Genomic DNA, 25,644 nt, shown 5'->3' with positions numbered 1-25,644 from the left:
ACAGTTATTGGGAGAGGTGTCCAATATCAACATCACCAGTAACAATAGGTCGGCATTCCTTTGCACTGAAAATAGCCTATGTTGGGAAATGTGTCTGATTGATATAACTGCTGCATGAACGGTACAATACATTTTCCTTTCAAACCTTCCTTTGAGGTTGAAAAAATGTCAGGATGGCAGTCAGATGTGCATCATAGTTTTGGCTTTAGAGGGGAAAAACTCCCTTTCCCCAAACCGACTTCACGCCAAGCTCTGTAAAAGTATTTGAAGGTTTCGAAAAATAGCCGCAGAGGCAGCATGGACTGGAGGTCGACAGAATGCCTGCTTTGTTCCCTATTGTAGGCTAACATGACATCCTAACCAGTCACCCACGACCACCTATCCACACACAGAACCGGATACACGTACCCCTGGCGGTTCTAAAAATGGAAAGGATTTCGAGTGAACCACGAGTTCTGAATGTAGGGGTAGAAGCTAAGGACACTAAAACTAATGGCCATGTGCCAACCATGGACAAAGTCCTGAACGAAACAATAACGGCATGAGTCAAGGTCATGAGACATGTTACTGGGAACATGGGGGAAAGACCGGGGACTAAAAATAGCGCTATTTGAAGTAACTGAGCAAGGTTAAACTTAGCATTTCTCATGAACAGGAAACAAACCCCACCCAACAACACCACCTACTAACGACTTTGGAAGGACGGCAGGAATAAAATATAAAAGTTTTAAATGCGATGCAACTACCTTAAGAAAAACAATGCAGTCTTAACTGCAGAATTAGTTCATGCTGTGCTATTTGGCTTGTCACGATAAACGGTATGCAGAGAGGGGTGAGGATGAGTTGCAGACGAGATAACGATCCCGGTACTGTGGAGTAGTGGGCACTACCCCAAACAGTCTCCTCACAAAATTCTGCGAGGGGTGTTGGACACTGAAGAGTGAGCACTGATGAGGACTATGTGGTCTTCTAAACCTGAACCATATATTTCTAGTATCTCCTGGTGCGTGTGTGTGTGTGTGTGTGAGAGAGTTTAAACTCTAGAGTTTCCACTAACAACTGTTGAGGGAGTGGACACACAAGAAAGACATTTTTTTTTAGGGGGGTTAGCGATGGTGACGCATTGAATTGTGGACAGGGCAGTGTTGTTGTGTCACTACGGTGAACTCCAGAATGTCTGTGTCTGGGACATGGCCGCTGTGGCTTGTGGCAGCCAGAGGCCATGCTCTTGGAATGAACTATTAGAGTTCCTGCAAAGGTCAGACCTGAGACAAGGAGCAGGGCAGTGTGAACTGAGTGTGAGATGTGTGTGGGGCTTGTGTGTCTCTTCCTAACAATACAGCATTTATCAGCACTGTGCAGGCTGATTAAGGACTATGCAGTGTACACACACAACCATGCAGTTGCCATCTCTGTGAAACTGAATGCATCTTAAGAAGACCAAGAAGAAGATAAGAAGTTTATATGCAATTTTTTCATGGGAGGAACTTGATATTCATAGACCTCATATTATACTGGCTGTGGGAGACATTGCTGTCAGTATTTGCATTTTTGAATAAAATTCAACCTCTTAGTCTCACTAAAATAAAAAAAATCTCACTAATATTTTTCAACCCAACTTAGATATGATTCTTTTCTTGCAGACAGGTAACACCGACAGGCAGACCTGAAGCAGACAGGACTGGTAAAGCTCACCTGCTGCCATTTAGCAAACAAACGTTATGCTACTTCCACTGTTTCAGGCCCTGCAGAAAAATAGGTGAGTCATTTAATGCCTTCTCCTCAGGCCTCTCAGAATGGATTACCGGCTCGTCCTGGAGCTCTTCCGCCAGGCTCACAGGTAACACAATCATGGCAAAAGACAACAGCACAAAAGCCAGGGCCATCCATCAGTGATGGGGCTGGAGTGATGATTACATCAATGTAGTCCAGTGCCGTTGGCCTGACCTGATTCTGGGTGAAACACCAGACAGAGGGGAAAGGGAAACGTTGCAAATTTGACCTCAGGTTAAACAAAACCAAACAAAACAAGCCATCGTGAATTAGAGCAAGTGGCAATGCTGTGCTGACCCAGTGGCAAACCACAGCTCACCTGCCAGTGAAAAGGGTACACAGTGGGAGCCAAGGGCCGGGTCATTTTGTTTTGTTTTTCTGTCAATTCTATCCCTTGAACTCTGGATGCCTCTCCTGCCTCATGTAAAGTATTGATACATTGATAGTATTGCCAACAGTGGTGTTGTGCTGATAAGGCACTGATAGTACTGATAATACTGGAATAGTATTGATAGTATTGACTTTGTGTATGATGGAAAGACTTCATGTATTCATGTGGTTTATGATGTGCAAAAAGCAAAATCTGTTTGTGAAGTTGAGAGCTGTAAAGTGCAAGGTTATTCTTGCATTATGCATGTCTTGTGAGAATGTGAAATTACTGTAAGATCTCTGTTAGAGCATACAGTCAGCACAAATAAGAAACCAAGACACCAAACTGATGACAAAATTATATTTAACTTTAGATTAGGGTTGGGGTGGAGGGGAACAGACCACTTATACAGCACCAGAGAGAGACAGACAGCTCTAGCATTAACCACATGGAAGTGAGGAGAAGATAACAAGTTCACTTAAGCAGGAGGAAACTAAAAAGAGCATGGTCAACACACAACTCCATTTTAACGGACCAGAGGCAAAGCAGTACAGACAGTGAGAGGTGGGGACTTGGACTTTGTTTAAGCTTTAAGCTCCTTACAGTATAAACACACACCTTTCTAGGAGCAGACACAGGGTGAGGAATGAATAAAGAGATTAGCTGAAACATCTGCAAAGACAACAGATACGTGGGAAAACACACACTGTGGGGGGAAACACTTTCAAAATACACAACGCTACAGCATTGAACAGATATAGGACAAAACAAAACAGTCGCTCGTTGGATTGTAGTGCCTGACAGCAATGCTACTTTAGTGGTCAAAACTCTCAAGCTGTCCATTCATGGAACGCCACCGTCTCCGCATCTCTGAGTGACAGGCCATGACGCAGGGATGAGACTGTGTCTGTCATCAGAGAGCGAGCGACAGAGAGAGACAGAGAGAGAGAGCAATGGAGGTGGCGAATACGAAGACCTCTGTGCACAGTGAGTTCCCCTGTGGAAGGGAAGGCATCTCCCTGCTGGTATCACAGTTCAGCGACATGGCTGCGGGGAGAAGTGTGGTCGGTCGTGTGGTTGGTCATGTGAGTGACCGAACATCAGAACAGGAGTGCTTCATTAAGGCCTAGGCTGGTTCGGCTGGTCTCTTCATTTGACAGCTCTATGCCAGTTTGTGCGGCACACATGTTTACACACACACACACACACACACACACACACACACACACACACACACGCACGCAAACAGTCCCTCATGCTTGCTCGGGCACGCACACAACTCACACACAAACACACATGCACTCAGTCACTGCATGGCAATCTTGAGCGTATTAGAAAAAAATAAACATAAAAAAATGAAGACGTTGTAAACATGGAATGTTAAAATTCAAGATATTAACAGTCAGCACAACATTCACTGTGATCACAAAAACCCTGCTCAGTACTGTGAGATACCATAGATGAAGAAAAGCACTCAAAGGCCACACAACTCTATTGCTGGTAAAAACTGAATGTGATGGCACCAACACATTAAAACATTTCATTTTCATTCTTCAAAAACAAAGAAAGAAAAACAAGACAGAAATAATCATAACTCATAATAAATCAAGATAATACAAATTATTTTACATGAACATAAGGCATATACTCATTTTAAAGGGTTACAATATATTAACGTACCATAATCTTCATTAAACATATTGCTACTCTACCACCTTGAACAAGTCGGAGTTTTCTTTTTTCTGAACAGTGGAACTAGGGCTGGATTGGTACTGGTCCACATCTGGACTGAACTCTGGGCCAAAATCTGTTCCAGTCGACCCGGCTATGAGTGCCAAGACCCATGACAATTCAGAGTGTACACTTTAAAATGTATGTGTATGTATATATATATATATATTTTATCATCACTGTTCCAGTCCAACGTGCTATGAGAGCTAAGACAATTTAGAATGTAGACTTTAAAATTTAGATATTTCTTTCTTACCATCACTATTTTAATGCCGGATGTGCCTCGGGGACAAGTGGGAAAAATTGAGGTGTTGCAATCAAGGGTTTTGGCATTTGGAATTATCTGACAATGTATTTGCAAACCAATAATTCAATACAGCTGGACATTTTTGTAAAACCAGGCCATTGAGTAAGACGCATCAGTGGCAAACATGACTGAGGTCTACTCGTGTTTGTATTACAGTGGCTGGGTATTGAGGTGAAGGGCTGCATATCATAAACAGTTAAGACATCCCTCATGGAAAAAAAACCTTGTGCAATACACTAAAGCACAAAACCCAAATGACGACACCACAGCTGAGTCAGCAGATTTTAAACCACCAGCCTCGTCCTCTTTCCCCCAAACTGCTTCTTTTGTTCCTCCTGTTTTATTGGATCACTCAACATTCCCCATGACGTCTTGCAAGAATCCGGAGGCAAGGGTTAAGACGCTTGTAAGGTAGCAAAACTGGCGAGGCGGCCTCTAACTGACTGTGAGGACCGACGTAGACTTTTGTTTTGTTTAAAGAGCCTCCCCCTTGAGTAGAGGGGAAGGTCCTGCCTGCTAGAGGGTGAAGGACGTCACCATGACGCCACTGGAGGCACCTGATTACCCCCCCCCCCCCCCCCCCCCCCCCAACACACACCAGCCTTTAGAGTTCAGCTGCCTCAATGCACATGACCTTTGCACTAACCCTACCCCTCTCTCTCATTCTCTGTCTTATTTTATCTCTTTCCTTTTCTCTGACTTTGTGACTGCTTGAATTAATTATCTGGTCACACGAGAGAAAGTTCCACTGTGTCTTTCATATGAAATGAATGGGGGGGGGGGGGGCTGCAAATCAGACAACTATGAGGACAAACAAAAGAAGAAAGGGTGGCACTGTGGTGGAGGGAGTAATGATAAAATGCAACTGTTTCTGTCTGATAAGATGGGCAAAGTTCCGGGGAACCTTCCAACTGACAGTTAGATGCCTTTTTTCCAAATGAGTAGTATATATAAACCTTTTGTTGTTAACTGAATGTATCTGTCACATAATTAAAAAAAAAAAAAAAAAAACAGTTAAAAGGATGCAGCGACTCCAGGCTACAGAATGGTGCAGGGCTTCTTATCCTTGAAGGGGTTTTCTGAGGCTGGGATCCCCATGAGAAGAGGGTCGTACTTGGCGTGCTCCCCGCAGTAGTGCATGAGGTCTGCAGATGCCTTCGACACCTGCGAGGACAAAGAGACAGACGAGTTACCACAAGAAACAAAAGCACACACAGAGCTGGCTTTCTTCTCTCTTTTCACCCTCTCTTTCTGTCTGTCTCTCTCTCTCTCTCTCGCTCTCTCTGCATCGTTCTCACAAACACTCACACAAACAGTGATGCACATACACATGCATAAAGAAACACAAAAGAACTGTTCTCTGCACAAACGCCCCAAGGAGCAATTGAGTAACAAGGAGAGAAGTGTTTCACAGAAAGGGTTGGAGGTGGTGGCTTCATATCGGTAACTGAAAGAGGCGTGGGTATTGCTGTTGACTTGCTCCAGGAAGCTATTACACGGAATGGAGCACATCCTTGATAGCAGTTACGTAGAACCAGAGTAAACATCCTGGAAGAGAGGCCCCTACAGAATCCTGGGGATTTGGGCGAAGCCATTGCGGTGGTTACGACTACCTTTATCCTCTCGATGCTGGCCTCTATTCTGAGCTGCTGAACAGTCCTCCTGGCCTGGGCGATGTTATTTGAGCTCTGCATTTTGGACGACATTTGGAACTTTTACACACCTGTCAGGAGAAAAACAAACAGACGGCCGACACCTTAGCAAGACTCTCTGCGATCACATCTGCATACACATGCTTTGCAATTCATTACACTTTTACAAAGTACAGCTTTTGCTATGTAAATACTTTGAAAACTCAAGCAAAGAAAAACCTGAAAACCCCAGCATAGAACAGATAAGTTAATACTGTATTAAACAATAAGTCATCAGAATATTATGACTCTGAGGGAATGTTAAACGGGAACAGGGAACTGTTGTAAACAATCTTTCCCAAAATAAATTTCAACTTTCCAAATGAAGACCCCCCCCCACCCCCCGTTTCCCAGTGAAGACCTCTGTCTTTGTAGATGGGTCCTAAAACAGCCCCCTGACCACAGGTAGCGTGAGTGTGTCTGTGGTCATTTACCGAGCTGCCGGCCCTCCCCGCCGGAGCCTCATCGGTGCCGCATTACACAAGCCGGAGAGATGTCTGGGCCAGGCTGTTTGCCTTTGAGTAGAGGCCAAGTGCTTTAAGGCACCGGCCAGCAGCTGTTCCCTCAACTGCCTGCTTTACCCCTGCTGAACGCTTTACCCCTGCTGAAAGCTTTACCCCTGCTGAACGCTTTCCCGAAAGCCGCGGTCGAGCTTATCTGTCAACTCATCTTACGCACAGGATAGCAAACACACACACACTCACTCACACTGTACACACACACCGGTCATACTCCGATGCAGGCGGAAGTGGTTGCACAATCTCAGAAGCCCTGCTGGAGACAACAGGGCCCCTCCTGCGTGTGCGGCAGGCAGCAGACACACACACACACACACACACACAGCTTGGTCCATTTCTGCTTGACAACACAGACAACTCAAACCTGAAATACATCCTCCAGGCAGCTGCCACCGTCCCCCTACTGTTGTTCTCCCATTCTCACTTCCACCCACACCAGAGTGGGCTTTTGGGCTCAGGGGCACCAACAACATACTGTGAGTAAACTAGAGGCACTGGCATATACTCTTACACATGGCTGCACAGAAGAAGGTATGAGGTATGAGGTATGAGATGAAATACATAGCCAGACTGGTAGAGCAACTTATCAACAGCACCCAGGTTGCGGGATAACATACCCCGGGTGCACACATACAGATGAGATTTCTGTGCTGATTCCTCTACTGTTTGATACTTTGTGTGTGTGTGAGGCCTCTGGATCCCTCGAGGCGCTGAGAGGACTTATCAGTACCAAGCCACGCTAGGGAGAGAGCGGGGGGCCACAGGAAGGGATGAGCTGCCCCCTCCCAGTACCAAGGGTTGGTTGTGGGGTGGGGCGTGCGATGATTTATATGAGCTCATCCCAGAAGCGCTCCAGTTGGACGGGCTCCCAGAGAGCCACACAGGGGCGGATGAAAGCGGGCAGACGCACACAGCGCCACACAAATGGTGGCGGGAGCACTTGCTGACACCAGGCATCCCTTTATAAATGGCTGTTCACTGCCCTGACCGCGGGAGAGAGAAAGAGAGAGAGAGTTAGAGAGTCTACTGAAGAAGCTGTTAAGTGCTGCAATGCTGCACGCTGGGGGCTTTTTTTTAAGTGTCAGCGTTTGGAACGATGAAATGCTACTTTGCGGCTAGTGGCTAATTACGGGGTGGGGGGGGCGCCTGCTGTGAGTGCAGTGACTTCAGCAGGGGTTGGGCTTTCCGCTGTGCCTCTTTTTCTTGTGTCACTGACCTGAGACCTGTGAGTGTGGGTGGGTGGGGGGGACGTTCCAGAGCACTGTGAGAGATGTGCAGAAGCTGTGCGTTTTGCGGGGGTGTGGATCAGTGCAGACGGAAGCGTAGCGACAACATAAATAACCCCCCCCCCCTTGGCCAGCGCTCACTCAGACTGTCAGGGGCCCACACCTGTTTAATTAGCCCACTCGCTTTCTTCTCCTCCCTCCTCTGCTTCTTCTCTGTCTCTCCCTCTCTCTCTCTCTCTCTGTCTCATTCCCTCACTCCCTAAATCCACTCCCTCTGCAGGAAACTGCATCCCCCTCTTTGCTCCGGCTCTGGACAGGATAAATGATTAAAGATGTGCCACGGAGTAAAAATAGCGCCGGAACAGGAAGATCAGAGAGTGCAAAGGCAGGATATCCACAGCCACGCACGGCAAGCCACAAACCAGACTGCCCACTGGAGCCAAATGCACCATAGAATCAACACAGAGAATGCCAGTGCATTAAGTCCTTCAAATTCTAGAAGCATTTCTAGTATTTTTGTATATACAGTATTTCAACGAGCAGCAATGCGACTGAAAATCAATTATTAAGTACCGGACTGTCGGGACAAAAAAACAACATTTCAATTGCAAAGCAAACACTCAACGCCACGCTCTCGAGGGGCATCAGTCATTAAAAACTCAAAGCCTGCTTGCAGAGAGCACAGACTGCCTGTCTGCCTCCGTGGGGCTTTAACGCAAAACCCACTTAAATGTCACCGTGACCCTGTTCTCTACGCAACAGCGGCCGCCTGAGCACACAAACGTCAGGCTGGGCAGGCTAACCATGATCAGCAAGCCAGGCGCCAGGGCCGGTGCCAAGGCCAGCGTCTACTGTCTGCAGAGGATGAGCTATGACGTTAACGGCCAGTCACTCCATGGGGCAGAAGGGGCTCTTGAGGAGCAGTGGGCTGTGTATGAGACCCAACAGGGGCTCAGGAGCAATTAGCTCTGTGGAGAAGAGCCTTCAGGCCCTCTTTACGTTGCTCAAGTGTTTTCGCCTGGGGGTTGGGCCGTTTTACGTCAGCCTTTGTTGCTGCTCACTTACCCATGACCTCACGGTGACCTACGACACAAAGACGTGAGGCGTGCTGAGTGTGTTTTTGAGGGTGAAGTCGAGTGAATGGGCTTTGTAAGAGACACGAAAATAAACACGAGGGACAAAAAAAAAGGAAAGGAAAGGAGAGGAGAGGATGCGACTGAAAGGGAAGCCGCTGATGTCAGGCAATCTTTCATCTCCTCACAGAGAAGATTAGGGCTCTATCAGAGGGAGAGAAGTGATCTATCAGAGCACCTCAAAGGCTTTGAGGGAGAGAAGTGAGATGTATAGGGGGTGACTAAGCTGTGTTTTTGTGAGGTCTGACTAACCCAAGCGAGGGCAGAGACAAGCGGACCACCTTCTGTCACACACACACACACACACACACAAACACACACACACACACACACACACACACACATGTACACACACACACACACACACACACACACACACACACACACACACACACACACACACACACACACACACACACACATACACACTTCAACTCCCCAGGTGCCCTACCTGACAGAGCTGCTTGCTTGGGCCACACACACACACACACACACACACAGACACACACACACACACACACACACACACACACACACACACACACACAGACACACACGCACCGTTTGCAGCCCCTAAGGCAACTGTAAGCCTCCAGCCCTGGCACTGGGCCTCCATCACTGGCCGTCCTCCTGGAAGTTTCCGGGTGTGGAGGTCTTGGAAGTGTTGGGCCAGGAATAACAAATCCAGCATGGGGGCAAAACTCACAAAGCCACAGTGGGACCACCCGAGGGTGAGGGTGGACTGGAAATATGAGGAGACCATCATTCTAGCGCTTTCCACAAACAAATAACAACAGGACCACCCATGCCAACATCTTTCTCACAAGCCACCCACTCCTACCCCTCACTCCACTCCACACCCTGAAAACACACACGCACACCACCTCATTACACACACACCACCTCCCACCCTGCTCCCGCATGTACAGGAGGGATGGTGCTGCAAGCTCCAGCAGGCTTGTCTTTCATTCTGCCAGTCAGCCCCCTTTGATGGAGTCCCATGTGAACCTCGTGTTGCCCTCCCTGTGCCTGTAGTACACTGTGCCTTTCATAATAATCCCCATTGATATTCAGGATCCCTTTCAGGGCAGGCGATGCTTTTACAGGACTCTGAGCCCAGGAGAGTGTATGAGCACAGCTGGGTTTCCACTGGCCGGCTCAAAACCCCATGCATACCTCTGAAAGGTCAGCCAGCAGTTGCCATGCCAGGGGGTCTGGAGCCCCACTGGCCACCTCCACCTCTGAGGGCAACTGAGCCCTGAGGTGGCAGGATTGTCTCCTTCAACATGCACGCTGGCATGCTTTTTTATTTACAATTTATCTACACGCACGCTGGCATGCTTTTTTATTTACAATTTATTTACATGCACGGTAGCATACTTTTTTATTTACAATGTATTTACATGCATGCTGGCATGTTGAAGTTGAACCTAACAATCAACGCATCAATTGCACATCTTATGTATTCAAACACAAGCGCATGGAGAAATTCCTAGACGGGATTCTTGCATTCTTGCATGGAATTCCAGTGTGCATTTTTAGCCACGGGCCCCAGCAGTGCTGCAGTAGAGAAGCCACAGTGTTCAAACACTCCCAGCATTCCCTCTCCCAGCTTCCCCCTCATAAACAGGCGCATTCCAGAGATGCATCGCTCGCTACTTTAAAAGGTGGTGCAGGTTGTTCTTTATGTGCTCTCGTCTCGGTTTAATGATCGGGTGGGGTAGCGGCAGCAGAGGAAGCCGGGGCAGGCGAGTTATGGTAAGCGAGTCTGAGCTGTGTCTTATCGGCAAACTGCTGGTCAATTATCTGTCGCGCGCACCGCTAAATCTCACAGCAGCAGCCTGACCAGGGTTCCTGTCTGGGCCTTAAAAATGTAACACACACATTCCCAACTCCCCCCCCCCCCCTGGCCAAGCACACACACACTGAGCTTTGTGGGCCTGGGGACATGAGATCAGCACGAGGACAATGCAGACAGGCTATCAGTGGGCCGACACTTGCGGGGAGAGAGAGAGGGGCAGGGTGGCTAGAGAGCGCCAGCCTAACTGCACCCTTATGAGTGCTAATCTCAGACAGCCTGATGTTATCTGGGAGCCAGTTAGACTGCCCCTGAAGACAGACTGAACAAGCGTGTGTGTGTGTGTGTGTGTTTGTTTGTGTGTGTGAGTGTGTGTGTGTGTGTGTGTGTGTGGTGCAGCAGAGGAGACAGTCTCTCTCTCTAAAACACACACTGTTAAATACTGTTAAATACGGTGCCAGAGAGACACTCAGCCTACACACAGCAAAGTCACACCAAAAAAAAAAGATTCAGCAGAAAGATAACCAGTGGAATCCTTTGCCCCTGTGGTTGTGAAAGCAAGTAAAAAATATCCACGCTTGAGTGGGATGATAATTGATCATGTTGTGCAAACACCCTCAGAGGCGACAGGTGTGCAAGTCTGTCTGTGTCTGTCTGTCTGTCTGTCTGTCTGTCTGTCTGTCTGTCTGTGCATCTGTGCCAGAGCAGGCACCACCAGAGACCCAATGCCACCTGGTGCCCAGTAATCGTGTACTTACAGCATAATAACAGTATGTTCTGCAGAGACTGCAGCAGGGTTCTTGCTGTGTGCGTCACAGACTATCCGTCTCGCCTCCCGCGCATGTCCTGTTCTGCACGAGTAGCAACAGACGAGAACTGCGACTGCAAAACGAGACAGAAGAGCGGCCGTGCCGGCGGACAGGGTCACTAACAAGGCAACTCCACCCAGTCAGACTGGTACATGGAGGGAAGACAGACAGGTTGTTTACTCTTCAAGCCCCCTCCAAATTTCCAGCCAGCTATCAGCCCCAGGGCTATATTACGGTGAACAAGAGGAAGCTTGCCAGGCCAGTGCATGAGTGAGTGGGTGAGAGACTGAAGAGAGAGAATGAGGCTCGTTCATCCATCTCCTGCTTCCTGTCCTCCCCTTCTTCCCCCGACTCGACCCGACCACTCATCCTCTTTACCCCAACTGGTCTTCACCTGGCCTCTGGGTTCTGCTTTGTGGTCCAGACGGCTGCACAAGGAAGTAGCCCAGGCAGTGGGTGAGAGAATGGGGGAGCTTTTGCTTTGTTGGTAAAGGGGGGCGGGGGGAGGGTTGAGCCCTTCACCACTCCAAAGGAGAAGACGTAAGGCGGGCGTGAGAAGGTCCAGGAAGTGTCCAGGAGGCCCACGCGGCGAGCAGTGGGTGAGTCAGTCGCACCTCCAGCTCCCGAGGCTGCCGACTTCCTGCTCTGCCGCCGCTGCCGTAACCGTAACCGTGACACACCGGCACCGCGCCCAGAAGGCGCAGGTGAGACGGAAACTTCAGAGGAGCACGTGCGGCTTTCAAGTGTGCCGGCTTCTAACCCTCTCTCTATTTCCTTCTCTTTCCCTCTCTCTCTGTTTTCTTCCATTTCTCTCATCTTCTCTCTCCCCCCCTCCCCTCTCTCTCTCTGACTTTTCCTTCTCTTCCTTCTCTTCCTCTCCGGCAACATCTGGGAGGCAGAGTCAGGCTGAGGCAGCAAGCGTGGCCATGTGCCGCCCTGGCTGACCCCCTCACCAGACGGGATGTTTAGGTTCTGAGCACCGCGTCCATGCAGATGCAGGGTGGCACAGGAAGCAGAATGGCATGAAAGAGAGAAAGACAGAGTGAGAGAGAGAGAGTGGGAGAGAAAGAGAGAGAGAGGGAGGGAGAGGTAGAGAGAGAGAGAGAGAGAAAGCGAGGGAAGTGGGGGTGACCGGCTCTGTCTGCATGTAGTCGGGCAGGGTCCGTCCAGATGGGATGTTGATGGAAAAAAGAAAACATATTGCCATCTGTTTCTATTAATACTTCCCTCTCTCACACACACACACACACACACACACACACACACACACACACACAAAAGAGCCAGCGGGAAAGGAGGAGGGCGGGGGTAGAGAAGCTGTGTAAACCTACTGCATGAAGTCCATTCGCTTTGAAGCTGAAGAGACCAACTCTCACGCAACACTTCAAGGCCATTAGCTGACAGCTCTCAAAAAGAACACTAACTGTATTCAATTAGCTACGTCCTGCAGCTTGCACAGGCAATGTGTAAGGCACGGCAAGTTTATGTGTGTGTGGTGCATGTCTGTGCATTCGCTAGCACATTTGCAATGAATGTGTGTGTGTGTGTGTGTGTGTGTGTGTTTAATTAAAGATAAGAGTTTATATGACTTTAGGTTATTGAAAGGTTTACAGTAACAGTACAGTTTACATTGTACATTATAACTAGACCAACTATATATATAAAGTACAATGTAACACACTAATTATTTTTGTGTGATAACGCATACATGCCCCTCACTCAAACCCTGACCTTAACTCTAACCCCAGTATCTGCTCAGCCTTCCCCTGTAAATTAAGCCGTAGTTATCAGTGGCCTTGAGCTTGATCAAGGGCTGTGTGAAATAAAGCGTGACCGGATCTCCTGTTTTCGTTTCCTGCTCTCCCGCCAAAACCTGTTGCGTCGCAGAGTCCAAACTAGAGCAACGACGGCACCTGACTGATCCAGAGGAAGCGATAACTCCTGAGGAGCCTTTTCACCGTCATTACGCCAGACTGGTGCCGAGCCAAGGGAGAAGAAAAGGATTCAGGCTTTGCAGAAGTGTTTTGATTTTTGCCCCTTCCATCTACACATGGCTTAGTGAAACTTAAGCTAACTGCCTGTACCCCCCTTCTACCCCCCCCTCCAAAACTGCGTCTCACGGCTCTGATGTTGATACCTGTACTGTACGTGGCCAGGGTTGAGTCAGATAGGAAGGAGACTGCACACTAAATCTCCCCACCTTCAACATACCGACAGCCCTCCCTAACCCCTTTTGTTCACCTTCCTGTCGTGTTGTTTTTGGCTCCCTGTCTGAGAAAGATGAAAGCAGGTGAAGGGCATGTGTGTGTGGTGTGTGTGTGTGTGTGTGTGTGTGTGTGTGGTGGGTGGCTGAGTCACGTCTTTGAGCTGTTAGCTGAAGTCTTGTGACGGGTGGCGGGGGGGTTACGTTTTGTGTGACAAAGGATACAAAGTTCAGGTGCCTGGGCCACAACAGGAGACTCAAGTTTCAGGTGCTTATTTGAATGCTGATCACTGATTGCTCCTTGATTGTGTGTGTGTGTGTGTGTGTGTGTGTGTGTGTGTGTGTGTGTGTGTGTGTGTGTGTGTGTGTGTGTGTGTGTGTGTGTGTGTGTGTGACCGCTGGATGCACTTCCATGACTTCCCACCAGCATGCATGCCTACATATATCTGTCATGGCTCGCAATGCCCTTAGCCCACGTGTGTGAATGTCTGAATCATTCCACAAAGCTGAAAGAACTCCTTTCATGTGTCATCTGCACTCCTTGGTGCCTCGTTTGAAAGGTGGGATGTCTTTAAAGCCTCATTCACAAGGAACTAGAGAACTGCTTTGCAGTCGCTTTAAGACTGAGTCCATGATGACTTAAAGGCTTTGTCTCAATTGCCCTGCAGACTTTTTCCTCAATGCAAATTATGCATTGACGGTGAGAGAGTGGCTTTTGTGTAACCCAAATCTTCAACAGACAAAGGGATCTCATCAAATGCAGATGAATCAGACTTCTTGCACTTTACCCTTTCATTACCAACACTACTCCAAAGGCTATCTGAAATAAACAGACATTTGTGACATTGTTCAAAGGAAAATGAAATCCATCAAAGATTTAACACATTAACAACATTTTCCGGTCCTTTTTATTACCTAATTATTATCTAATTTACTACTCTTTATTCTAAGTAATGGCCTACATTATGGGGAGTTGGAGAAGAGGAGAGGAGGGGGGGGGGGGGGGGGGGGGGGGCTGACAACAAAGTGAGTTGTCAGTAGGTTTCTGAGCTATGGATTGTGACTCCCCCACGTGTGTGTGGTATATTCTTGCCTCCGCAACCCAACACCAACACCCTTTGCTGAAGGTCATGAGGAGTGCAGCTGTGACGGTCAAGAGGGGGAGGCAGTGGGAGGGTGGGGGGGGGTTCAGTAAGCTCATGCTCGTGCAAAGGAGTGGCCGTGAGCTAGACCTTGGTTTCCTGCAGAGGGTCTGAGTGTTCGTGGTGTAACCCTGCACTGCACTGGCGTCTAGAACCACTGTCTGCCTGTCTACTGCATGTTGTTCTGCCTGCCTGTCTGTCTGTCTGTCCGTCACTCTGTCTGGCTGCCTGTATGTGCATTTACTTGTCAGTCTGTCTGTCTCCCTGCATGTCTTTGAGAAAAAGTGACAAGAAGAAGAGCTTCTGCTGGATGATCCCCTCAGGGAACTTGTACGAAGACAAAGCTGAGAGAGAGAGAAGGAAAGAGAGAGAGACAGAGAGACAAAGAAATACCACACTGGAGTTGTCTGGCTGCTAACTATGCAGCCATCCTAAGGGTGGGGACTGGAGACAGAAGTTAAACCTCCCTTTCCCACACGCCAGCACCACTTCCTGGAGTCTCTGAGCTGCTGGGTATTTTTGCGCCGTGCGGGGCGAGTGCATTTAGGTCGGACCACCAGCCCGTCCTCGTCTAGACAGTAGGCTAGACTGTGCTCATTTCAGATGAATCCAGCGAAAGCCACTGACCCTTAATGCTACACTACTAATACAGTATACAATACTGCACCCCCCCCACACACACACACACACACACCACCAACCAACACACACAGACACACACACACCACCCAATTCCAAACTCGCAGCCAGCCACCAGTCACTGACTCTTCTTTGTGCTCTTTTCCCTGCAGAAGCATTAACACACTACTCTTTTCTTTCCCTGCAGAAGCATTAACACACTACTCTTTTCTTTCCCTGAAGAAGCAATAACACACTGCTCTTTTCCCTGAAGAAGCAATAACACACTGCTCTTTTCTTTCCCTGCACACACATCTGAACCTCTACAGCATTAACTTAACTATGGCCCACTTCTTGTGTGGAAACATTGTGCGATGTGAGTTTAGTTTGTTCTCAAAAGCCCTTTCAGGTGAGAAGATAGATCGCTTCACGCACATTTTCATAACCGGCAGAGCCATTTCTGCTCCGTCTGCAGTATTTCATTTTAAATACGTGTGTGGAGAACGTTTTTTTTTTTTCTTCTTCTTTTTTGGTTAAACAGAGCCGGGCTTGTGAGAGGGACCTCAGCAAACACACACACACACACACAAACACACACACACACACACACACGGTGGCCGCTACTGAAAGCATACCTGCGGCGCTAGGCAATCGCCTCATGAGGCGTGCACTCCGTGATCTGCTGACTCATGCCACGCTCTCGAGGACGTTGGTGGCAACGGGCATTCACCTTTTCCCTATTTTCCAGGGAAGTTTTTTATAGGTGAGCTATGAATAGCAACACCTGTTGAGTACACAAAGACATCACGCATGGGAAGATCATCTTTGGAAAGATCTCTTCTGCTATCACAAGAGGCGGCCAATAGAACGTATACGTAACGTAGTAATTTCCTAGGAAGTCCTTTTCCTGGTAGCATATCAGTTCCCCATGAAACTTGATACGTTTCTTTTGGGTGTAAGACAGTGTGGGCCCCAACGGACTGTGCGGCAGGGCAGGCCAACATCCTCACGCCTGTCCTGTTGCAACAAGCTGAAGCTGCATTCGTTTTGCATGCAAATCACTTGACTGGCACCTGCTGAGAGAAGAATTAGCATCAGAAACCAAATGGACAATAAGCGAAATCAGACTCGGGGCACAGTTGGTTGTGTTGTTTGGGCAGATTTGGCAATATAATTTAAAAAAATGATAGTTCCTTCCTTCAAATGCTGGTTTACATTATTACCAGACATCAGCACTTACATACCAGAAACAGAACCTCATCTGAAATGAAGCCTTCATGGGTACTCAGTTCCATTGCACGTGTGACGGGACCATCAGACATGTCTGGGCAAGTCCCACATGTATCCAGCAGTTCAAGAGAGTAATGAGTACAAGACACACTGTCAGGACTCCAGGACAGGAGGGCATAGTGCACACACACACCTGTCTACTTATTCACCGAAAATAATAACCAGGAAAGCAAAGGTCTAAGGCGCACCATTTTGGGTTGGGGGGTTGGGGGTTAGGGGTTGGGGAGGTTGCTGTCAGTAGACCAGTAAGGGAATGCATTTGCTTGGGCATTGATGGCATTTGAGTTGCAAATGACAATTATGGAGAACGAGCAAATGGGAGACTAGAATGAGGGCTGGCCACAAACACCAATGAGAGCACCCCCTCTGGGCAGAGGAATGCAGGAAGGAGAGGAGGACAGGAGAGGAGGACAGGGGAGGAGGGATGTGATGAGGTCACCCATCGTCCTGAGCTGAAGGACAAAGTGGTGATGCATCATGGGTGAGGAGCGATGGAATGTGAGATTAAGCATTTTGTTGAGGGTGATGGACTTCAGACAAACAGACACACACACACACACACACACCACAATTCCTTGAAGTTGCCAACATTTCATCTCTTATCTCGCTAACTCATCAGTCTATGGACCTTCATGTTCTCCTTCTTATCTCTTTCATACATCACACAGGTTAAACATACACACACATGTCAATTTTGCAGGAAAGGAAAGGCTTTTTTCGTCTCGCTCAGCAGAAAAGACACTGTTGGGGTGAGAGGGTCCTCAGGTGTGTGTGTGTGTGTGTGTGTGTGTTTGTGTGTGTGCCTGCAGGCAGCATACAAAAACAGACCATCTGGAGGTGCATGTTTATATTGCCCATGTTACCTTATGAGTATAAACAAGTTGTTTGTGGTCAGTTGGAAGTTCCCATGCCGACATTATAATCCAGAGTCCAAAGAGCAGAAGTGTTGGGGAGGGGAGGGTAGGGGAGGGGGCCAGGGGGCCAAGGGGCTCTGAAAACAACATGTGGTGTTTTTTACTGTGTGTGTGACATAAGGTGTTGTGTGTGAATGTACTCATGATGTGATTGTCAGTTGAGAGTGTGAGTACCACTTTCGTGTGTGTGTGTGTGTGTGTGTGTGCGTGAGAGTGTGTAGAGCATGACAGTGTGTACACAGAAGGGCATGCTCTGTGTGTGTGTGTGTGAGGGCCACAAGTCCAGTGTGCATGGCTGCAATAGTGTGCTGTGCATAGGTGGGTATGTGTGTGTGTGTGTGAGAGAGAGAGAGAGCGAGGAAGAGTATGTCAGTGTGTGCTCATATATGTGACTGTGTGCATGTGTCTGCACATGGCCAGTCTGTTAATCTTCATCATGATGATTCAGGCTGCTACTCGACACGGGACATGGCTGACGTATCTGGAGCTCAGAGATAATGATCCATACACTGTGTCCATACATGCTGATCCATCATTACATATAATGGACAAGACATGCTCCAGTCATCACCTATACATACACAGCCCTTAGCAACAGAATTACGTAACACAAAGGCTGGGGTTTGTACACACACACACACACAGACACCACACATGAGTACACATAGTATACTCTCTCTCTCGCTCTCTCACACACACTCACACACACACAAACGCACACACACACACAACCACACACGCACCCACCCACACACACACACACGCACCCACACCCACACCCACACACACCCACACACCTACACACACCCATCAGAAAGTCCATGACAGGGCCACCCAACAAACCCCAATCCATCTCTGCTCCCTCTGACTCACTCAACCTCACACACACGGTTACAGAGGCCTAGGTGGTCCAAACAGAGAAAACACAAAGCAAGACAGAGGCAGACAGTCTTTTATTTTCCTCCCTGCAGAGGCTACATCATCTACAGCCGGAGAGAAGGGTGGGGAAGGTGAGAGGGTGTGTGTAGGGAGGGGGGGGGGGGGGGGGGGGGCGTCTGGTGTGGCTCTGAAATAAGATGAGAAAGCCTTCCTTTGTTTCCGGGTTGGCTGGATGGATGGGAAGAGAAGGAGAGAACAGAGTTGAGGATGATCTAATCATGGCATCATCGCTGCAGTAGCAGCAGGACTGAATGCGCTGTGGTGGATGGAGTGGGTGGAGAGAGAGAGAGAGAGAGAGAGAGAGAGATAGGGGGGGCGGGGGCTGGGGGAGAGGGAGGCTGAGTGAGATCACTATAGGGGCGCAGGGTTTCTCCATATAAGGAATTCCATGCTATGCCACTGTGGTGTGTGTGCCTGAGTGTGTGTATGTATGTGTGTGTGTGTGTGTGTGTGTGTGTGTGTGTGTGTGTGTGTGTGTGTGTGTGTTTGTGTGTGAAATGCATGCTTGGTGGCATCACTTGGCTGCTCCCAGTTCCTGAGGTCAGCAGTACTTGCAGGAGGTGAAGATAGAGAGAGAATAAAAGAGGATAAAAAATCCAGCCCCACCCCTCCTCACACACACACACACACACACACACACATATTTCTACCCTCTCCCTCCTCCCTGCCTCTAATCTCTGGAACATGACGGCCTGCAGCCTGAAGAATGCTGAGTGGACTCTGGACTCAAGGCCGGTGCGGTGCGCAGCGGAGTGGGTCGGGCCAGGAAACCTCCCGTACTTCCCAGTTTCTCAGAACTCTGCAAAATGCTGCAGGCTTGCCTGGAAGTCACCTGACTGTCACCCTGCATTCCTGAAGCCTGACTCAACGACAGCGGCCCAGCCAATGAGGCTGTCCCGCCATCCACAGGTCACAGCTCAGGCCTGCAGTAGGAATGCAGCACGATCCAGCCGGTTTCTGTGGAGCTCTCTCAGTTGGTGAATAATTAAAGGCTACAGAGTAGCAATGTGCAGATGAAAGAAGAAGAAAAAGACAAAGAAGAAGGGAAAAGAACACACTTCATCATGCTGGGGCTGGATGGATGGATGCCTGAGAGGGTCAAAAGAGTGCACAAGCAAAGTGTGCAGTCAGCACTGTAGGCTCTCCTCCGAGGTCACGTCCTCCTATCCCCTCCCGAATGTTGCTCATACATCCAGGCTCTGGCCTCAACCCCCCTCCCCCCTTTCTCCAGTTCACTACATCTGTCTAAATCTGCACTGCTGTTTCGGAAAGCACTGTATCTATCTCTCTCTCTCTCTCTTGCTGCATCCCTGTGTATCTGTCTCTCTGCATCTCTTTGCATCTCTTTGCTTCTCTATGCATCTCTCCCTGTCTCTGTGAGTCTGCACGTATCTCGCTGGTCTGCTCACATGTGCAGTACTGTGGTGCCTGACAGTTAATGATTGAAAGGGAAGTTTCGTTTCAACAGAAGAAGGTTCCTCCTTTAATTCTTAGAATTCACACCCGGGGCCCTCCAGCAAACTGAAAATGAAATGCTTCCCCGAACTGGAGAGAAGTATGTTCATAGCCAACATCCTTTCCTTTTTTCCCCCCTTTACACCCCCCAACCTGCTTTTTCACTCTCCACAATGAGAGAGAAAGAGAGAGAGAGAGAGAGAGAGAGAGAGAGGGAGAGAGATGGAACAGAATAGACTGAACACACCAATAAAAACAAGGAAATGACAAACACAATAGCGAGGCTTCAGGGATGAGGAGATAGCGCTGAGGCAAGGTTAAGCGAGCATGAGACCCCTCCTGACCGCACTGCTGGGAAAGACACGTTAACGGCCCAAAACAAGGAAAGAAAAAGTGAGTGTGAGGTTTTGAAAGGGAAAGAGCGAATGATTAGTGCAGAAGGAAACTAATGATTGTAATAATTCACCGCTATCACAGCCGCAAAGGCACGTTTATGGCCACGGGCTGTGTGGTGATTATCTTATCAGTGCATCAGTCACATTTATTAGCTGCTGCAAAGAGGCTTTGCTTTCCTCTTGGACATTCTGCTAGAGATGGTATCTAACGCACATAAAAGTGTCTGTCTGGGGGCCCCTTGTCTGTGTGTGTGTGTGTGTGTGTGTGTGTGTGTGTCCGTTGGGTAACCCTGACTTTAGGGGGTGGGTGCAAGAGGGGGGGTTCTGGTACTCATCAGAGGCTCCTGTATGGAGGGGTTTCTGTCTCAGCAGGGGGTGGGTGGGAGATGGGGGGGGCGTCTGCAGCTCCTAACGGGGGTGGGAAAGTCACTGATAAACCCCCTGGGAGCAGACAGGAGAGGCTAAACAGATTATTTACCTGTGGGAAGAAGAGAACATGTTCACCCCACGACCTACATCCAGACCCCCCCCCAACCTACCCCCCTAATCACCTCCTCACTCCTAAACAATCCATCACTGACAAAAAGTCAATGTTTTGTCAAAGTTACCAATCACCTCTGCAGGGGCGGGGCATGTTAAGTTTACTTAAAGGCACACCAAGCAACATTTTGCTGCCACTTCGAAGAATAGTGCACACTCACAGATACTTACACGGAGTGCAAACTGAGCTTTTAGAAGGTGAAACAAATTGTGTGTGTGTGTGTGTGTGTGTGTGTGTGTGTGTGTGTGTGTGTGTGTGTGTGTGGTCTGCACCCTTCTCTGCACAATGCTCAACTGCACAACACTCAAAAGTATGACTTGAGACAGACATGGCTTATTTATTGCAATGCATGCATAATTGCTCATCACCATCGAGAACAAGGCTTTCGTGCTCCACAATGAATTTATTTGACTATCAAACCAGCTCCTGTCTGTGGCGTGCGTTACTGTCATGGGTGGTGTGGATGTCTGTGGCGTGTGTTACTGCCACGGGTGGGGGAGAGAAGAACAGGGCTGCACAGAGCTACTGAAATATTCATTTCAGGAGAGAGAGAGATGGGGAGGAAAATATGTGTGCGTGAATGCCGGTGGTTTGTTTGGAGAGAGGGAGGGAAGGAGAAAAGGAGAAGGAAAAGGAGAGGGAAAGGGAAAGTAAGAGGGAGAGAGACACGGATGAAAACGCATCTGCAAAAGTACAGCACCACCCTCTTCCTCACCACCCTCTTCCTCACTGACCCCCTTGCTTAAAAAGCCGCCAGAGGAGTTCCCATCAAAGGCCGCCTCTTCAAAGGAAACCGCTGCTGACCAACGGCCATTAGCCTGGCAATTAAAAACAAGCTTATTTTCGGAGCTGGACAAATATTTCCTTTTCCTCCTGTCTGGTGAGGGTAAGAAGCGCAGTTGAAAACAACAAAGAGGGGCAAGAAGGAGCGATAGAGAGCAACAGGAAAGGCTGGCCCCGGCTGGAATGCCTGGCATGTGAAGTCTGAAGAGGATCAGGAGAGGTTTTTTTTTTTTTTCTCCTCACAGCAGCCACATCAAGATTCACCACCTCCCTGGTGTCCCAGAAAGACCGCCCAGAGGGGTGAGCAGGAGAGGAGGGAGGTGAGAGAGGAAAGGAGAGAGACAGGAAGACAGTTTGACAAAGAGGAAGAGAGAAGCAGGAAGACAGAGAAAGAAAAAGAGACAAAGGAGAGAGGGAGAGATGCAGGCGGTTGCTGGCATGCTCTGAGAAGTGCATTCCAGGATAGTGCAAACGTGGATGAGAAAAAAATCTGGTGTTCAGAGGCAACATCCACACAGGCAGGAAAGTATGACAAATATGCGGCCCTCTACCCACACCCAACCTCCCCAGAGCCTTTGCGCGTTCCTCAATGTATGAGGCATCCTCCACATCCACTTGAACTACGGAGGCCACACATCCCCACAGAAAAAACCCTGCCACTGCAGAGGTGGAGGAGGAGGTGAACAGCAGAGGTGGAGGAGGAGCTGAACAGCAGAGTTGGAGCAGCTCCAAGGATGATGATGTGATGACAAGAAAGAGGAGGAGGCGGAGAACAGTGAAGGAGGAGGAGAAGGAGGAGGAGGAGAGGGAGGAGGTGAACACCAGAGTTGGAGCAGCTCCAAGGATGATGATGTGATGACGAGAAAGAGGAGGAGAACAGTGAAGGAGGAGGAGGAGGAGGAGGGAGAGGAGGTGAACAACAGAGGTGGAGGAGCTCCAAGGATGATTATGTGATGACAAGGAAGAGAAGGACAACAGTGGTGGAGGAGGAAGGCGTGAGGCGGTCCGCTCCTCTGGAGTTCCCAGGGTGGGCGCAGCACGATTGGGCGTGAGAGGCAGCTGGCCCCTGGGGAAAGCCACTCTGACCCAGATGCTGTAACACTGAAGGAGGCCTCTGTGGCAGGGGGGCAGAGAGGGAAGGTGGGAAAGGAGCACAAGCGGAGGTGGGAAAACACCAACGGCTCACGCCTTTCCCCTCCTACAGGCAGAGGGAGGTGGAGAAACGGGCACTACATTCGCAGAAAAATAGTAACGTCCTTCTGAGAAGGTCAGGCATGGTTGAGGCTTCCCAGTTTAGAGGCATTGTTGGGTTCTGTGAAATGCACTTTCCCTCACCTTCCTGTGCATAAACATTCTGCTGTGCTGCAGATGAACAAAACAAACATGGAGGGAAATGCTTCAGTGTCAGGCAGGTGCATCTTTGGCTGGCACTTTTGGCTGCCAATGTAGGTCAAGAGAAACCGTAGGAGTGTGAGAAAATACTAATACACTTGAGAATCGCAATATTATGTTTTGTGGTTTGTGTGGTTTGAATATTCCCATTTATTGGTTAAAACTTTGTTATTACAACTCTGTATACAGTTTCACTAGCCACCGTTCAACTTCGTTAACATGTTAAGTTAGTTTAATTTCTCAAAACCAGTTCACCAATAAAAGGCGGTCTTGGGTTTAGAGTAATCATGACCACTTGCGGATGATGTAAAATGGCTCATGATTAACTAACACAATCCTGAGAGAAATAATGTAACAATAAAATAATGGGCCATCAATGGGGAAAGGGCTTACTCTGATATGAATTAAGGAGGAGTTGTCCCTTCTCCTCTTGCCCGTCTCGTTAATGACGTTAACGATCCAATGGTTCCAGTTCCCACTGGAGCAGTGTCAGAAGACTACCGTTGTTAGGTCACCCGGGGATCGACTGATGGTTCGACATGATCCCATTCCCATACAACACTACAACAGTCATATAGCGATAAATAAATGACCTGGGAATGGGAATGAGGTAGCCTATATCTTCAGTCATTTGACTCTTCCACTCCAACGTAAAAAGGCAAACTGATATTCAGATTTTATGCATATGGTGGTGTGTTCTCTATACTATGACAGCTTTCCTAAAATTAGATTAAAAAAATTGCAATATATTGCGTTGCTATCGCAATATATTGAATATTAACTCTTGTATCATGAAACATATCATATCACCAGATTGTTGCCAAGAAACAGCCCTTACAAATGCATGGTGATGGATGCTCACTGGATGGAAGCTCACAGAGTTTGCTTTGGCATGGGCTTTGACATTAGAGGAAGAGAAGGCAAGAAACAGATTTGGAAGCAAAACCAGGAAGAACAGCAATGCGTCAACAATCACTTCAAGAGAATTCTTCACAGCGTGATGGCACAAGCTGATGAGGAAGCCCAGTTCCTGATTCTGTGGGCAGTGTGGGAAACCACCATGAAGTGCCATCCACCATGTCTTGATGGACGGCGGTTTGACCTGCTGCATGAAGACTCCTGTGATTCAGGACTGACCTACTTTCAAACACTCAAATCTCCATTACTAGCATGTAGACAGAGATATGTGATGTCATGAGATATCCAACCAGCACTTACCCGCAACACATTAGGAGAGAGATGGTGACACACACAAACACACACACACACACACACACACACACACACAGGAGGACAGAGAGCAGCAGCTTCACAAGAGCGATGCTACGACACTGTTCTGACACAGGACACCAGGTCATTGTTTGCGCTTTGCAATGTAAGCTTTTTGAGCTCAGTTTCTGCACAGAAGAATCTCCTGCGACTGCAACTATCTGGGGCAGTTGCATAACGTGGGCAATTTCCCTGGAATGCAGGGAAGGTGTGTGTGTACGTGTGCGTGTGCGTGTGTGTGTGCGTTTGTTCCTTGGTTTGTGTGGCCATGAGTGTTTTTGTGTTGAATGTGTGCATGACTGGGAGTTGTTTTAATTGTGTTGGTAGGAGTTTGTGTCCATCTGTTTGCTCCTGATTCCCTCTTCTCCTTCTCTTCTCTCCTCCCTTCCCTTCAACCTGAGGTTCTCCTCAAGGTTTCTTTCTTCCTGTTAAAAGGAAGTTTTTCCTTGACCCAGTCGCCTAAGGGCTTTAGGGGGTTTAGGCTCAGGGCTCTGAAAAGCAACTAGAGGCTAGTTATGTTGCTATTGGTGTTATATAAATAAAATGGAATTGTCAGAGGGTGTGTGCGCAGCTCTATGGCTGTGTGAGTACCCTCCAATTTTTCGTGACCTCGCAGACCAACTGCACAACTGCAGACTCAAAGCGGACTAGAAAGTACAACAAGAACAACTACTTGTATGCAAGCGAGTATAATCAAAGCCTTAATCTCCCCTCCTTTCTCTTTCTCTTTCTTTCCCCCTCCCTTGTCCCCACTTCCAGTCTCTTTCATTCTCTCTCTCTCTCTCTCTCCTTTTCTTTTGTTCTCCCTCTCTCATTTGCCCTGTCTGTAAAAAACGTGTCTCACTGCTCATGCTATCCTTCCTGTGCAGCTCCCTCTCATCCAATCCACCTTTCAAACTCATTTCCCTTCGCTCACACACACACACACACACACACACACACACACAGGCCTGTCATGGGAAGGGCATAAGTGGGACAACAACAAGATAAGTTATGCACACTTCACCTCCGACACACCGACACACCGACACACACACACACACACACACACACACACACACACACACACACACACACACAAATGAATGCATGCACACACTCACACCCATGCACACACTCACACATATATATGAATGCATGCACACACACACATGCATGCACACCCACACACACACATACATGAATGCATGCACACATTTGTGCGCATGCATGCACACGCACACACAGAACTGCATGCACACACACAAACACACACACACAGAGATCCCCGTCCCCCCCACACACACAGGAACAAGAGACATTATGAGGTCTCTGCTAATGAGTGTTTACAAAGAGGCAGTTGGGATC

General features: G+C 48.4%; 1 protein-coding gene across 1 annotated transcript in view; it reads right to left on the bottom strand.

Moving 5' to 3' along the window:
- Positions 1-4,751: 4,751 nt before the first annotated feature.
- Positions 4,752-25,644, bottom strand: part of gng12b (guanine nucleotide binding protein (G protein), gamma 12b) — a 40,539-nt gene continuing 19,646 nt past the window's right edge. The window contains exons 3-4 of the mRNA XM_012821692.3: positions 5,795-5,904; positions 4,752-5,345 (exon numbers count right to left, since the gene is read on the bottom strand). Coding sequence (XP_012677146.1) covers positions 5,220-5,345; positions 5,795-5,887 — 219 coding nt within the window. The 5' untranslated portion in view covers positions 5,888-5,904 and the 3' untranslated portion in view covers positions 4,752-5,219. The remainder of the gene's footprint in view (positions 5,346-5,794; positions 5,905-25,644) is intronic.

Source organism: Clupea harengus, chromosome 10, assembly GCF_900700415.2.
Source record: "Clupea harengus chromosome 10, Ch_v2.0.2, whole genome shotgun sequence".
Taxonomy (NCBI): Eukaryota; Metazoa; Chordata; class Actinopteri; order Clupeiformes; family Clupeidae; genus Clupea; species Clupea harengus.
Note: the sequence above shows the minus strand (reverse complement) of the source record. Positions and strands in the feature narration are given on the sequence as shown.